We start from the raw sequence: 16,426 nt of genomic DNA on the forward strand, positions 1-16,426 counted from the left end.
CGATATAAACTACCGTTCTCCTTGGAGCTTCCGCGGCGTATGAGAGGCGCCAACCTGTATTAGAAAAATTGTCCATATAAGATAATTGTACAAAATAACAATTCTATCGATTCTTCATTTTATAATATTCAATCGTTCTTTATAAAAAAAACCAATCGCTTTTCTTCGAATGGAACGCTGCATCGCCAAGAAAAGAAAACTAACTTTCCTTCAGCTTTCCCGACGTTTGTCTTCATTAAGTTTTCATTTAATTGGTCGAACGTAGGAAAAACTGGCAACTTTTGTGCCGGAGCTGCAATTTAAGCGACTAGCAATACTGTAAAAACGAAATTTCGGCGAAAAAGTTCGCGGGAAATAGTTTTTCTTTTTTCGGAAAAGTTAGAAGAAACAAGTCGGAGAGTATAATCGAAACTTTGCTTCCTAAGAAGAGATATTATTTGTTCCAATAGAAAACTTACGAAAAATCTAACGTAATAACTGTTTTTCTTATTAGTGTTTATTTTTATTTGCGCTTTTAAGAACTACAGATTGAAATCTATCAGTGTTCTGAAAAATCGAACATAGCAACATAAGTTCCAAATAGTCCAAGAAAATAGGTTTTCAAATCCGAAGTTTTGGTAAAAACTTGAATTTTTGGTAACTTATATCATCTTTGAAAGATCTAAAAACGAAGTTTGGAAGATTTATTTTAAATTCAACCCCGAGAAGGGGTGAAATAAATAAATAAAATTATTCTTTCAAAATTTCGGAGAAACGGTAAGTACTAGAAAAAAAAAGTTAAAATGAAAGTTATAGAGCGTCCAATTTTACATAAAAATGATCTCTACCCTTTTTTTGCTCAAATCAAAATTAACCGAGATAGGGTGTCTGGAATCTAGGGGACAGCTTCTTTGAAACAGCCATATGTCATAGTTATTCCAGTTCAGCCATATGTTATTCCTGCTAAACATTAGCAGTTCTTTTGCGGTTTTGGAGCTAGGTCCTTGGATAAAAGCCTTGCTGTGCCTGTGCCCCTGTCTGTTCCTCCAGTGGACATTCTGCTTTTCCCTGATCCAGAGTTTTAATGCACTACAGGCCATACATTTGGGTATTCCCAGTACTGGCTCTGGACCAAGATAAGATGCCGATGATCCTTGCTTAGCTAGCTCATCGGCTTTTTCGTTGCCTTGGATGCCGCTGTGGCCCGGCACCCAGAATAATTGTATTCTGTTCCGTCGAGCCAGAGCTTCCAGTTCACCTAGGCATTCCCAGACGAGTCTCGACGATACCTTTGGGCTCTTGGGGGTGGTTTGAAGAAGGGACAAAGTGAAACCCTTTGTGGTGCATTGGATAGGTGTGGATACACGACCAAATGCGACACTTTAAGGTGTCTCTGCAAGAGAAGTAACTTACCTTGTATACCTGCATGCCAGATGTCAATTATTTGAACAACGACAATAATATTTTACAAAAAATGTTCAACAAATATGGCTTAACACAAATGGTGGATTCGCCAACTAGAGTAACTAATGTTTCTCAGACGTTGCTAGATATTATTGTTTGTTCTCGTCCTAGTTTAATTAATGATGTAAATATTGTAGATATGGATCCAATATCGGATCACTCATTGGTTACTTGTACACTGAAAATTTTTACTAAAATTGACCAAATTAAATATCGTACATATCGTGATTATTCAAATTTTAATTATATCGACTTTATGAATGATTTAGAGATGCGCAATTGGGATCATATATATAGTCTGGACGAAGTTGATAAAATCAGAGAATATTCCTGCCACTGATAGAAATGACAAGTTTTTAGACAAAAATTATGTAAATAAGACAATAACACTAAATACTAAAAAATTTACTTTTAAAAATGTAGATTGTACGCTTGTTTCGAAAATAATCTCTAAATTAACTTCTAGTGCTGTTGGCAGTGATGGTATAAACCTAAAATTGATATCTATTATAACGCCCTTTTTAACACCTCATATTGCATTTCTTATTAATAAATGTTTGTCGTTAAATGAATATCCATCTGCTTGGAAGCAGTCTCAAATAATACCCATTCCCAACATTTCAAAACCTACTTTAATTTCTCATTTTAGGCCCATCAGTATACTGCCTACACTTTCAAAAATATTAGAAAAAGTAGTCCATGAGCAACTTAGTCTGGTTTTAGCGAAAAACAATATACTTCCAAGTACGCAGTCCGGATTTCGCCCTCATCATAGTACTAATACAGCTCTGCTAGATGTCACTGATAATATTTTCCGAGCATATGATAAACATGAAAACACTTGTTTGGTCTTGCTAGATTATAGCAAAGCATTCGACACTATAGACCATACTATTTTATGCAAAAAATTGTCATATTTTGGATTAGATAGTAGCACAGTTAATTTCTTTCAAAGTTATTTAGAGAATAGAGAGCAGAAAGTGAATTTTAGTAATGGTAAATCATCAGATACTGTATCAATTACTAGAGGTGTTCCACAGGGCAGTATTCTGGGACCACTATTATTTACAATTTACACTGCAGACTTTTGTAAATGCCTCGAATATTGTTCCTCCCATCAATACGCCGATGATTTTCAGTTGTATTTTTCTTTTGAGGAGGTTCGATCTAACAGTGCAGTGGCACTAATTAATTCAGATTTGGCGGAGATATACAAAATTTCTAGTGCACACGGTCTAGTTCTTAATGCAAAAAAAACTCAGATGGTACTGCTTGGGAGGAATAGGAAAAATATTATTGATAATACTAATTTTAAGATCAAAATTAATAATGATATTATAAACAGTACTGACTGCTGTCGTAATCTCGGTTTATATTTGGATGTTGGACTTAGATTTGAAACTCATATTTCTAGATTGCTTCAGTCAAGTTATGGTAAACTCAAACAACTGTATTTGCATAAAGACTATTTAAATTCAGATATTAAACTTAAATTGTGTGATGCGTTGATTCTTTCTTGTCAGTCCTATTGTGACACAGTGTATTGGCCAGCTTTGACTTCAAGTCAAAAATTAAGTCTGCAGAAGCTACAAAATTATTGTTTGAAATTCAGCTACGGTATTAGAAAGTACGACCATGTTACACCGCTCTTTGGCATGTCAGGTTGGCTTACTCTGGAGGAACGATATACTGCTCACTTGTCAACTTTGGTATTTAAGATATTGAGTACCGGTCTTCCAACTTATCTTCGACAAAAGCTTATAAAGGGGTCTGAAGTTCACGGCATGCACACCCGCTATAATAATAAATTAGTAATACCAAAACACTCCACTGCATTATTCCAAAGGTCATTTAGCTACAACGGCGCTAAACTGTTCAATCTGTTACCAGATACTGTAACAAATTCGCCAAGTATAATTAGTTTTAAATATAAATTAAAGGAAGTACTATTTAAAAAAAATAAAATACATTCTTTTTAAGAAATGGGAGAATCTATTTGCATATAGATGGATAAATATTTTGTTTATATATTTATACATATTTCCTGCGACGGTTAGATGGAGTAGCTATGCTAGATCTCGCCGTCTAAAAATTTATGTAATCATTATTTGTTATTATAACTGACTTAAATAAAGACATTTATTATTATAATTATTATTATTATTATATGTAGAGAGAATTGCAGTAATGTAGGGTAATTGAACTATCGGCTCTTAATTTGCAACCAAACTACCAAAAGACGTAAAAATACTTGTAACTTATTGCTTATACTTTTTTTAGGCAGTATTATAAAGAATCCGATTTGCCGAATTGCAGTGACAACGAGAACGACGACGATTTGGAGTTGTAAACAATAAATAAAATGAGTTAATAAATTGAAAAAATATTTTTAAAATTTAATATGTTTATTTTATTGCTTTTTAAAACTAAATTGACCCGAAAAATGCGTTTATTAAAATCTTTACGAAGAACCCCCCCTTGTTCACGACCCTGCAAAATAAGAGTGTTCAGTCAAATTGCATTTAATCTGGTTTAAAACAATAAAATAATAGCACATTAAAGTTTTACTTTAATGTTCAATAATTTTTGTACGTTTTACCCCCACCTAATGCCTAAATGGCACCATAAAATAACTGGGGGAGGTTATATTCGGTTTTGTTATCCTGGAAAACCTGCAAGTCGATACCAATATCATAATATGCGACATTTTTTTTATAGGCACCCAATTTTAACCCCTATTTATTTCCGCCACTAGAGTAGTAGGAACAAAGAACTTGAAGGAATTGGACCGTTGTCTCTGTTCATACTATCTTTACATTTATTAATTCTGATGCTTTCATATGCATCTAATTGCCTGTAATTTGAGACTTGTTTAATTAATTTTAAATTATTAAGATCTATACAATGTTCTTTATCAACAATATGTTCGACAACGCAAGATTTATCCCGTCTACCATATCTTATCTGAGCTAAATGTTCTTTAAATCTAGTTAATATTGATCTTCTAGTTTGCCCAACATATTTCTGATTACAAGAAATTTCATAAATACCTGACCTTTCCAGTGGAGGTGTTTTATCCTTTGGATTACCTAATAATTGTTGTAATTTATTATTAGCACTATTCACAAGTTTATAATTGACATTCTTAAAAATTCCTTTTAGACCACGGGATAACTCTCTATCAAACGGTATCGAAAAATATTTAGACGTATCCTTCTCCACTTGAAAAGTCGAATTTTCAGAAATCATTAACCTATACCTACGTTTTCTAATTAATTTATCAACTAGTAAAGGAGAATATCCATTACACTCAGCTACATTCCTAATGTAATCTCTTTCTATTTCATATCTTTCGTTGGAAAGTGGGAAACTAAGTAACCTATGAACTAAGAAATTTAAACTAGCCATTTTATGTTCAACACTATGATGTGATTCATTAGGAATATATCTGCGTGTGGTCGTATTTTTCCTATAGATATCAAATGCCAGGCAATTATTAGTATTTCTAATAACTAATACATCTAGAAATGGTAATCTGTCGTTGTTCTCAATTTCATGCGTAAATTTAATGGAAGGAAAACGATTATTTAACTTAGAAATAAAATTATCTATAGTGTCTGAATGTGTGTCAAAAACAGCAAAAATATCATCCACATACCTAAACCATACTCTTGGAAAATACCCAAACTGATTCTTAGCCTCCACTTCAAACCTGCTCATGAATAAATTAGCCAAAAATGGAGACAATGGATTACCCATTGCTGTACCTTCCCGCTGTTCAAAAAAGTTGTTATTAAATTGAAAACAATTTTGTTTCATACATAACGATGTAAGCTCAATATATTCAGTCACAGTTTTGTTGTCGAGACCATTTGCGTTCAGTAATTCCTTCAAGTAGCCTAAAGTATGTGGAATTGGAACACTTGGGAACAACGAAGATACATCAAAGGAGACCAAACTTTCACCTTCATGCAATGTTATATCTTTAATTTTGTTAACGAATTCAATATTATTTTTAATTGCGAAAGAAGGTTCATGATCAGGTAAATTTTCGAAATATACATATAACTAAAATAGTTAAGTTAACTAGAAGTAAACAAACACTTTTAAATATCTTCAAGTAAAAATTATTGCACCATGCAAGCAAAAATAATCATAAACTAATTGCCAATCTGACATTTTCCTAAAATATAAACGATTCTTGACCTTTTTCTTATAAAGGGTATAAAGGGTCCAAGCCCTTTATTTAGTTCTTGACCTTTCCATTATGCCAAAATTAAAAATAGTATCTCTAGGTAATCATACATAAACACGATATTGACCGATATACTGAGTCTTATTTGTATCATTTCACTGTTAAATCATTAAAACAGACAAACAGAAAAATAAAAACAAACGAAGGTATCCAAGATGTACAAACTGGACGTAACCAGAAAAATTCCAAGATGACACCAAAGAAAGATTAACAAAGATTATATTTTATATAATGGAAAATTAATTTCTTGCAGTTTTTAGGTATATAATAAAATTATATAAGAGTTTCTTGCCTTGAACTGCTAATATGGAAATTAATTCCACGCTGTGCTCGTCATAATGTGGATCAACCTGCTCTCACTACCGGTTTCGGGGCCCTACCCCATCATCAGGTGAGCTTGGGTATTTCCACAAAACGACGAGCACAGCGCAGAGTATATAAATACGACTTGTCGTAAAGTACCGGTAAGATATTAAGTCCGGCATCGCGAGATAGCGATAGCAGCCTATGTGCAATGATAGTACTTTCGTACCACCGAGGCACAACTATCGATAGTAAATAAAGGCTTTTTTCGGCTAGCCCAAAATATATAATGGAAAATAAATTTCTTGCAGTTTTTAGGTATATAATAAAATGATATAAGAGTTTCTTGCCTTGAACTGCTAATATAGAAATTAATTCCACGCTGTGCTTGTCATAATGTGGATCAACATGCTCATACTACCGGTTTCGGGGCCCTACTCCATCATCAGGTGAGCTTGGGTATTTCCACAAAAATTTCTCGGTGGTACGAAAGTACTACGAGTGCACATAGGCCGCTATCTCGAGATGCCGGACTTAATATCTTACCGCGACTTTTCGACAAGTCGTATTTATATACTCTGCGCTGTGCTCGTCGTTTTGTGGAAATACCCAAGCTCACCTGATGATGGGGTAGGGCCCCGAAACCGGTAGTGAGAGCAGGTTGATCCACATTATGACGAACACAGCGTGGAATTAATTTCTATATTAGCAGTTCAAGGAAAGAACTCTTATCTAATTTTATTATATTTTATTATATAGGGTGTTTCAACAAACATTTGTCATGTCTTATGGAGAGAATCCTGACGTAAAAATAAGATTTAAATTACATTTTTTTTTTCGATTTATTATAATTTTCTACCAAGTTTTTTTAGCGATTCGAATGAAATTTGGAGGGTAAAAGTTTCTAGATTTACCAGTGACGTTCATATGGGTGATCACTAAAGTATTTTTCTAAAATAACATATGCGCCGCTGACTTGTTTTCCGTTATTAGCAAAAGTGTGTAGGTTGATTAAAAAGTTCTATCTTGACGTTTTGTACATTTCGATCTTCTTGATCATATAAACGCAATTTTATTAATCACAATTAATTAATTAAAATTAAAATAAAATTAATAAATTATTTATTAATGTAATTTATTACTAAATTTTATTAAATAAATTCAGCAACACAGCCAATTTTCCCAAAAAATTGGGGAGCCCATTTGCTCTTCTGAATTCAGGTTTGTATTTCTTCTTTGCCCAAACCCTCGTTGTTAAGAGTAGCACCCAGGTATTTCAATTTGTCTACTTGTTGAATCTGGACGTTATCATTAATGAAGACTTCAGAACAAGCCTTCAGTATAGTACATTCGAAAAAAAAACGGCGTCCAGTTGGCTTGAAAATGATGATCGATGACGTTTTCAGTAAAATTTTACATTTAAAATGACAGTGATAATTTCATAGCCATTGCTGACGCCGATTTTTTTTCGATCATACTGTACTTTTGGCATAAGTATAGACATTTATTGATGATTATTGATTAAGGAATTGTTTATTTACATTCAATCTCTATACAGGGTGGCCCATCGAAAACGCAGCAGCCCGATTGCCACATTCATTATTTTTAAAATAAAGTTCGATTATTTCCACTCTTTCTGCAAGTGAGTACACCATAATTGTTAAAAAGTTTAACGATACTGAAAAGAACTTCAACCGCTTCAACGCACAAGTCACAGAACAGCTATTTAGCAACTAGCGCACCTGATCGTTCAACCTTCTGGCAAGGGAAAAAATGCGTAAACATCTAGAAATAATAAGAAAAAACTGTAAATTGGTCGAAGGAATTTATCCTTATCGTTACTCTGATAAATGTTTAAATAAAATTTTCAAATTTCAATCCTTCATATTTTCTCAATGACTCGACCGATTTTCAAAAACAAAGCGGGAAAGTATAGAGAGTAGAAAGCTCTTTTCATTGCGGTACCACTTGACCCCCCTTTCCATTAAAAAAAAATTGGGGGATGACACCCCCGCTTAGAGGGTTGAATATTTTGCAATCATTTTTGGGGCAAAAGTTGTCTCCCTCACAAACAAAATTGACGTGTTTTTGAATTTTCTGAAAAAAAAAATTACCCTGGCCGTTATGCCTTGCGGAACGTTTTCGATGGGCCACCCTGTATGTTGGATTAAACCAAATCAACATAATAGTTTCTTTTAAATAATAAAAATATAAAGTTATAAGCCAACTCCAATTACGTATTCTTACTAAAGCTCTTTGTATAGTATTTTTTTGGTTTACTGTATGAAAATAATTTCCACACATTTCTATGCATTACACAGTAATTAGAAAACCAGAGATGTCCTAAATTAAGTAAATAGTATAATCTTATCAGTAATAATCTCCCATACTGATACTGGACAGATCCTTTAATATAGTTTCTCCGAAACAGTCATGTGTGAATAGTGAAATAAAACGTGGATATATTTTTGCCAACATGGAAAATTGGTACGAATTTCAATTTAGTTTTAAACTTAAATAGCATCTGTAGCTCCTAGAATAAAATACGTGGCAATTTTTTTTAAGTACAAACCTAAACTATGTACGAGGATGTATTTCAGGAGAATATTTTAACTTCTATAGGGACTATAGGGTGGCACAAAAAGGTGTGACTGGATCGGGATGATTTTTTTTAAATGGAACACCCTGTATATTAATGTATTTTTGGCTTCCTTTCAGATGATTTTATATAATCCTAAAATGGTCTGTACTTAGTTTGCTATATATTATTTTTTTCGTATTATATAGGATGTTCAAAGTTCTACGCCAAACTTTCTAAAATATGAAATCATTTTTCTTCTTTTTTTTAAATGGAACACCCTGTATATTATATTTTCAATATATTTATGTAGAATTAAAAATGAACATTTTTTTTGTATTTCGATTATTTCAAAATTTTTAACGGTTTCGCAGATATTTGCTGTTTTATATTTCATATGGCATTTTTCACAATAAATTTTTATCAAGTCCACCCAATCATTTTTCTCTGGTATTTTACCGTTAAAAGAGCCATATGAAATAATACCACGTGTATCTGCGAAACCATTAAAAATTTTGAAATACTTTAAATACACAAAATGGTTATTTTTTAATTCTCCATCTAATAAAAAATAATATACAGCGTGTTGCATTAAAAAAACAAATAAAAATTATTTTATATTCTAGAAAGTTTGACGTAGAATTTTGAACATCCTGTATGATTTAAGATTGCGATATTTATAGCAAAGAAAGTATAGACCATGTAAAGTAAATACCTAATACAGTTTTGATTTCAGGACAGTTCTTGTATTATTTGTACTATTTTTTTAAGGAAGTTTGAAAAACATATATTATTTTATTTATTTATTAATATCTCGGAAATTATCTATATATATTAACTCATATCTTAGTATTATATAAAGCGTTCTGAAAGGAAGCCAAAAATGCAACAATACACAGAGGATGATTTTTTCCATTTAAAAAAATCATCCCAATCCACTTACACTTTTTTGAGCCACCCTATTGAAGTTAAAATATTTTCCTGAAATACATACTTTTGGTTTGCACGAACTACAGATGGACCCTGTATTTTAATTCTTATTTCTATTTGCAGGATCTGAAATTACCTAAACCGAAAATGATAAAATGATATCGAAAAAATCGATTTTCCTTCTTTTTCTGAGCTCTGTCCTTTTCACCCTGGTATTCTTCGCTATCTCCATGAAAACCATCGAAAACTCCGATATAGAAGATGTCTATCCCGCTAGAATAGTTATTGGTAAAGACGAGCTCTCATGTCATTATAAACAAGGCAAAGAACAACTTAAAGATATTTCTGATGTGGTGTTAAATGAAAACAGAAGAAAAATATTCTTTTTGGAGACGTCCTGTAAGTCTTACAATGCTAAGAGGATTGTTATTAGTACCAGACAGGCTTGTGCAGTGGAAAGTGCGGCTAGAATGAATCCAAATATGGATGTCTATGTGTTATATGCTTCGACAGGTGGATTTAGGGGTAAGTAAGCTTAGGGATGATTATGATAATAAAAATAAATAAGTTTCACCTGCCAGTGTTTTAAAACTAAACCTCTTTAGAGAGTGATTTATGGTGGTAGTAGTTTAGACTAGTTTTTTTATGGAGAGCATAGTTCTTTTAAATAAACAAAATACCAAAACGAGATTTGGTATGTTGGTATATGACATAAATTAGGATTGATTGACGTATTCCATTGTTTTTGGTCACTTCCTGTTTCACCGGAAATGACTACAACTTTTGCTTTTTAAAGGGCACCCTTAGCATTTTTTTACTTTATTCGATAGAAAATGACACTCTGAATAGAATGACTTATCCTCGGACTTATCATATGTCAACTTATGACATTTTCTCATATGGTTTATTTGAAATTGTAGCATGCGGTTCATAACAATAATTTGACTCGAAATACCAAGTGTGTGGTACCAAATTATTCGTAAAAAATGCTTTTTCCAAATATGCTAATGAGCCACCATCGTTCCATGAAAAAAATTGAGATATGATTAAAAATACGATTTGGGCATCTTTTAACTGGCCAGGACAAGACACGAAAAACCGAGCGAAAAACATTAGACAATCAAATCTATTTTTCTAATGCTCCTTGAATAAAAATTAGTGTTTTTAACTCAGCCATAGCACACTAGATTGACATTTCAAATACGATTTTTTTGTTAAAGCGAAAATGTCAAAATTTGACATATGACAAGTCATTCTATTCAGAGTGTCATTTTCTATCCAATAGAGTAAAAAAATACCAAGGGTGCCATTTAAAAATTAAAAGTTGTAGTCATTTCCGGTGACGCAGGAAGTGACCAAAACATCTAAGTACGTAAATCAATCCTAATTTATGTCATTTACCAACATACCAAATCTCTTTTTTTTATGTGAAATAATATCAGATCATAGAATCACCCTGTATATTTTATATACAAATAGGCGATTCAACTTATAAACAGTATTTATGGAAATAATTAATTTTAGAAGGAAATGAAGAGTCAGACAGATACCTGAAACTACTGAAAAGTTATCCAAACTTGCACATATTGCATTTTGACGTTCAGAGGTTTGTAAAAAACACACCAGTGGAAACTTTGTGGACTTCAGGCTTAATGAACCAATCCCATTATCCAATGGTACATACTAGTGACATCTTAAGGTATAACTAGCATTCTAGCATTCCTGTTATAAGGAATAAGCTATTCAAAATTCCCCTAAAAATATTATTTAACAATTATTTTTTGAAATTAATAGAAAGTTTATGAAATTTGAGTTCTAAACTGTTTCTTTTACATTTGTGTGTATATCTGAAATTTCAATAGAATAGCATAACATATCTGAAATAGTAACTTAATCATCGATAGATTGTAGATTGGGATAAAGTTTTTTTACTTGAATTTAATGAATTTATAAAAAAACAACAAAACATCCAGTATATAGAAGCCTCCCCAAACACAAAATCATCAAAATTTCTCTGCGGAAATGCTCTTTTTTATTAAACGGTATTTATTTATTTGTTTGTTTATTTGGGTCAAAATTAGAAATTGAAATTTAAGTACCTTCCTGTTGTCAGATTGATGTGAAATTTGGTACACACCTTTAGTTCCGATGATAATACAATATAGTAATATCAATAACATTGTAAATCTAAGATGGCCGCCGGTACAAAATGGCGGATTTCATATTTTTCCACAACCCCCTCAATATGGGTATCAAATGAAAGGGCTACACTAGTAGAATACTGTGATTATGACAAAATTTAAAATCCAAGATGGACGTCGTTACAAAATGGCGTATTAGGTGAGGGCATGAGTAGTCGTGTCCAGAACAGTTGTGTCCAAGATTGTGTGACGGTAGAAGGACAGATAAAAAAAAAATAGGTGATGAATTTGTGAAAATATTGCGGTCCAACATTGACGTTACAAAAGGATTGGTAAATGGTGCTATAGGCCACATTACAGAAATTGTTTGGCCTCAGTTCCGTCGAACCCAAATGTACGAAACAGATGTACCATCAGTTTTGATTGATTTTGGCAGAGACGGCATACACGTTATACACCCGCAAGCCATACAGTTTCCAGCAAAATTCAATTATGGTACGGCTGAAAGAAGGATGTTACCCTTAATTTTGTCATCGGCATCCACCGTCCATAAAATGCAGGGCAGCACAGTCGACCATGCAGTAGTGTATTTGGGCTCAAAATTGTTTGAGGAAGGGCGAGCATACGTGGCTCTAAGTCGAGTCAAGTCTCTGGAAGGGCTATGTATTGAGGAATTAGATTGTAATAAATTATCATGTAATAATGATGCACTAAATGAATTAAATAGAATGAGAAATATTCGGTAGGCATTTCCGTTAAATACTAAAAACTAGAAAATAAAAAATCGGTAAAAAAACTTTTAAGTTAAACGGTTTTATCTTATGTGCACTGAAAACTAGAAAATAATAATAACAATTAGGTATTTTGAACTTCTAGTTCAGAAATATTTTAGTACTAGGCAGAATAGCTTTTAGGCATATTAGACTAAAATAAAAACGTGGGGCCCCTCTAAAATCCTACCTATGGCAAAGCATATCTTTATACTTTGGTAGATCATGAGCTCGGCGTTCGCTGGTGAAGCCGCCACGGCTGGTTATTGATTGTCAAAATCTCCAGTTACGATTATAGTAAGTCGATGCAATCCACACTTAGTATAGAAGAAAGTAAAGTACAGCAATACTTAATGGGCCCCACGTTTTTATTTTAGTCTAATATGCCTAAAAGCTATTCTGCCTAGTACTAAAATATTTCTGAACTAGAAGTTCAAAATACCTAATTGTTATTATTATTTTCTAGTTTTCAGTGCACATAAGATAAAACCGTTTAACTTAAAAGTTTTTTTACCGGTTTTTATTCCGACTTTAGAATAACTAAAATAAGTTACATGAAAACGTGTTCCTGTTTTACTTTCTAAACATTTTTCTTCTGTAGGTATGAACTTAATCTAGTGGATACAATATACAAAGGCTTCCAAACACTAAATAAACAAATATTTCTTCAATAACTGATTTTAAGTAAACGAAACTTGAGCCGTAGATTATATTTAAGGGAGGAAGTTAATCACAGCGACCTTACAGATCTATAGTGTCCCCCACTCTCGAGTTATAATTATTCATCATGCCGTTTCAGGGCTTTGATAAAAGCCAGCATCTGAGATGGTTTTAGAGAGGCCAGCTCTCCATCTCCGCAGCAGCTGTACCAAAATTCATGGCACGAATGGTTGTCGTCTCGGTGCACTCAGTGATCAGTTGTTCTGGGTTTTCTCCATTTTCCCCACAGTATCTACATTCGTCGTTGTTTTTTATCTACCGAGGTGTTAATTGAGAAGACCATGCCCTGTTAAAAACCCCTTTACACTCGAAAGAATGTTCTTACTTAAACCAAAAAATTTTTTTGATTTTTCTCGGTTGTAAGTCTTGGGTAATTCCTTCGAGTGTCCTAGATCTTTGGAGAATGCCCATTCCAGCTTACGAATGGAGTCCTCCGGGACTGTTCTTCAGTTCTGCTTTAAGTTGATTTTCATTTAACAAGCAGAACGGTTCTAGTCCAGTTAGTTGAGCTCCTTTTCTCTCTATAGATCGTTTGCTTTTTTATTACCTTCTATTCCTTGGTGAACTGATAGTCAGAGTAGGACTTATTAGTCGACCATACCAATAGGTATGGTAGGCTATTAGGATCGGCAAAAAAAAAGATTTTTTAATTTCCCTCAAAATGAGTTATTTGGGTCATAAATGACCTAAATACAAAATATTTTCTAGTCTAAAATATCTTATAGTCTGTCTGTCCGTCTGTAACACGATAACTCAAAAACCGCTGAACCGATTTTAACCAAATTTGGCACAAAAATACTGTGGCATCCAAGAATCTGGCCATTAGTTTTTGGTGGGGGTGGGGGGTTGGTAAGGGGGTATGGGAGGGGGTTAAAAATTTAAAAAAATCGTAACTCCAAAATTACAGTAGCTAGCGAAACGCGATTTTCAAATTAAGATTAGGAATAATATTTGCAACAAAATTTGTAATAACATCAAAATCAGTCAAAGTCGCAGTTTTCGAGATATTAACATATTTTAGTATGGGCGGCTGTACGTGCCTCCCGGCGCCAATTTATTTTGTCTGATTTCTTCAGATTTCTTTGTTCAGCATTCTTTGGCAAATTTCGAATTGATGGTTACTGATACTGATACTACTAATATGCTACTAATAACAAAAATATAGAAAACAAATAAGAAATAATGTCAGATTGATTGGTATCAATCAATACAGATCATTTCATCAGTTATCAGTCAACGGTTAAACAAAATTGACAAGAAAAATCGCAAAAAAACTACTCTAATTCACTCTTTTCTTTTTTTCTACAGTACGATACGAAGTTAGCCGGTTCAACAACTATTAATAAAATAAAACGAAATATATTTTAGATTGTTAGTCTTATGGAGATATGGTGGAATATATCTGGACCTTGATGTTGTGGTGCTGAAAAGCCTAGAAACGTTTCCTGACAATTTCGCTGGTGCCCAGTCCATCGATGTGCTGGCCAATGGCGTAATGGGCTTCAGTAAAGAAGGAAAGGGTCACGAATACGTGGAAAAGTGTTTGGAAAATGCCATGGAAACATTCAATGGAAGCGACTGGGCGTACAATGGACCACACTTGATAACTAGGTATTTTTAAAATCATAAAGCAAAAATAGTTATTTTTTATACAAGACGATAAAATGGTATTATATCGTCGACCGAAAAGATTAATGCATTAATTTCGAGAGACGATAATGCAATTTTATCGTCATGTATAAAACAATATTTTTTTTCCATAGCAAGTTACGTTTTAAAAAATATTCAGAAATTATTATTTCAAGGAATTTATTACGAGTAGAAAAAATATTGTGCTGGGTTGGCGTTGGTTTCTATCTAATTTGACAAATAAATAAAGTTATCTCTTTAGTTGTCACTTTTGAGTCAATATTTTTTAATTCTCTTTCGTGTCGATTGCTGATTGAATCGGAGCCAGAAATGGCTCAAAACGAAATAAGTAAATTACCAACAGATATTCAGGCTGAGGCGACAAACGCCATATCCAAACTATCTTCCATTTAAATCCCGAATAACTTATAAAAAGGAATACAAAAATTTTCAAAAATGGGAGCAATTAAAAAACGTGCGAGAAGAAATAAAGTTTTTAACCTATCCTCGCTGTTAAAGTATCATTTAATCTACCCTTGCGGTTAAAAAAGTTAAAAAACTGTCTCCGTTTTTTTCTTTTCTAGAGTATTCAATAAGATTTGTCCATATAATTCAACGAAACTCCTAATTCACAAAGGCCGCTGTGAAGAATTCTACATATATTCTCCTGAAAAATTTTACCTGGTACCATGGAAACAGTGGTACTGGTTTTTCGACAAAGATCTGAACGATTTGATACAGAGATTTGCCGATAAAGAAAGCTATTTGGTGCATTTATGGAACAAATTGAGCTTTAACACGACAGTACCAAAAGATGACACCGACGTGCCTTACTTGGATCTTGCCAGGCAGTACTGTCCAGGAGTGGTGGAAGAAATTGATGAATATTTTTAAGAAATATACAGGATCTTACAACATTGCGTCGGACGTCTATAGCCCCTATAATAAAGAACTTAGCAATTTTGTATTATAATTGCAGACCTGCGTAGTAAGATGTAGGTGTAGGTATATCAGAAAAATATGTCCAATTGTACAGGGTGTTCCTTAATTGCATAATTATATAAAAGGAGGTGATTCTTGGACCTATTCTAAGAAAAAAACTTCACGAATAAATATATGCCCCAAACATATTAACTTTTTAGATATAGGGTGGTAAAAATTTCTATTTTTTTTTCAAAATATCTCTGATGTTATATTTGATACACGACTTCCATGCATCAAAATACTTCTTTTGACATACAGAAAAAAAATTATATCTTAATTTCCTTCCAGCCGATGGAGAAATGATTTCCACACAACAGTCACCGCATCAGATTTTAAGCGATTTGACCCTGATATATAAATAAATAAATAAATAAATGCCTTTATTGTCGAAAATTTTTTCAATTTGTAGACAAAGGTAAACTAACAAACAAAGTAAAAAAAAACAAGGTACACAAACAAACAAACAAAAGTTAATACAAAACATTATACAAATAATATTGTCAGTCTTATTGTTTAAAATAAACATTTATAAATGTTTACAATGTCAAAGAACAAAAAAATAAAAATAATATTCAAAAATATTTAGTTAGTTTATAGTAAAATATGAATGACCTCTAAATAAATTTATTTCGATGTCATTAGTAAATATAGCAACAGCAAACATTAGACCAGT

At 32.8% G+C, this 16,426-nt stretch overlaps 1 protein-coding gene across 1 annotated transcript; it reads left to right on the plus strand.

Annotated features, from left to right (window-relative positions):
* The first annotated feature begins 8,423 nt into the window (after positions 1 to 8,423).
* LOC115886044 (lactosylceramide 4-alpha-galactosyltransferase-like) lies at positions 8,424 to 16,196 on the plus strand. The gene is made up of 5 exons (XM_030905073.1): positions 8,424 to 8,488; positions 9,633 to 10,034; positions 11,034 to 11,208; positions 14,509 to 14,751; positions 15,354 to 16,196. Exons 2-5 carry the CDS (start codon positions 9,665 to 9,667, stop codon positions 15,661 to 15,663), a joined length of 1,098 nt encoding a protein of 365 aa, XP_030760933.1. The 5' UTR covers positions 8,424 to 8,488; positions 9,633 to 9,664; the 3' UTR covers positions 15,664 to 16,196.
* The last annotated feature ends 230 nt before the right edge of the window (positions 16,197 to 16,426 follow it).

The sequence above is a fragment of the Sitophilus oryzae genome, unplaced genomic scaffold (genome assembly GCF_002938485.1).
Source record: "Sitophilus oryzae breed Bouriz unplaced genomic scaffold, Soryzae_2.0 scaffold_466_pilon_pilon, whole genome shotgun sequence".
Taxonomy (NCBI): domain Eukaryota; kingdom Metazoa; phylum Arthropoda; class Insecta; order Coleoptera; family Curculionidae; genus Sitophilus; species Sitophilus oryzae.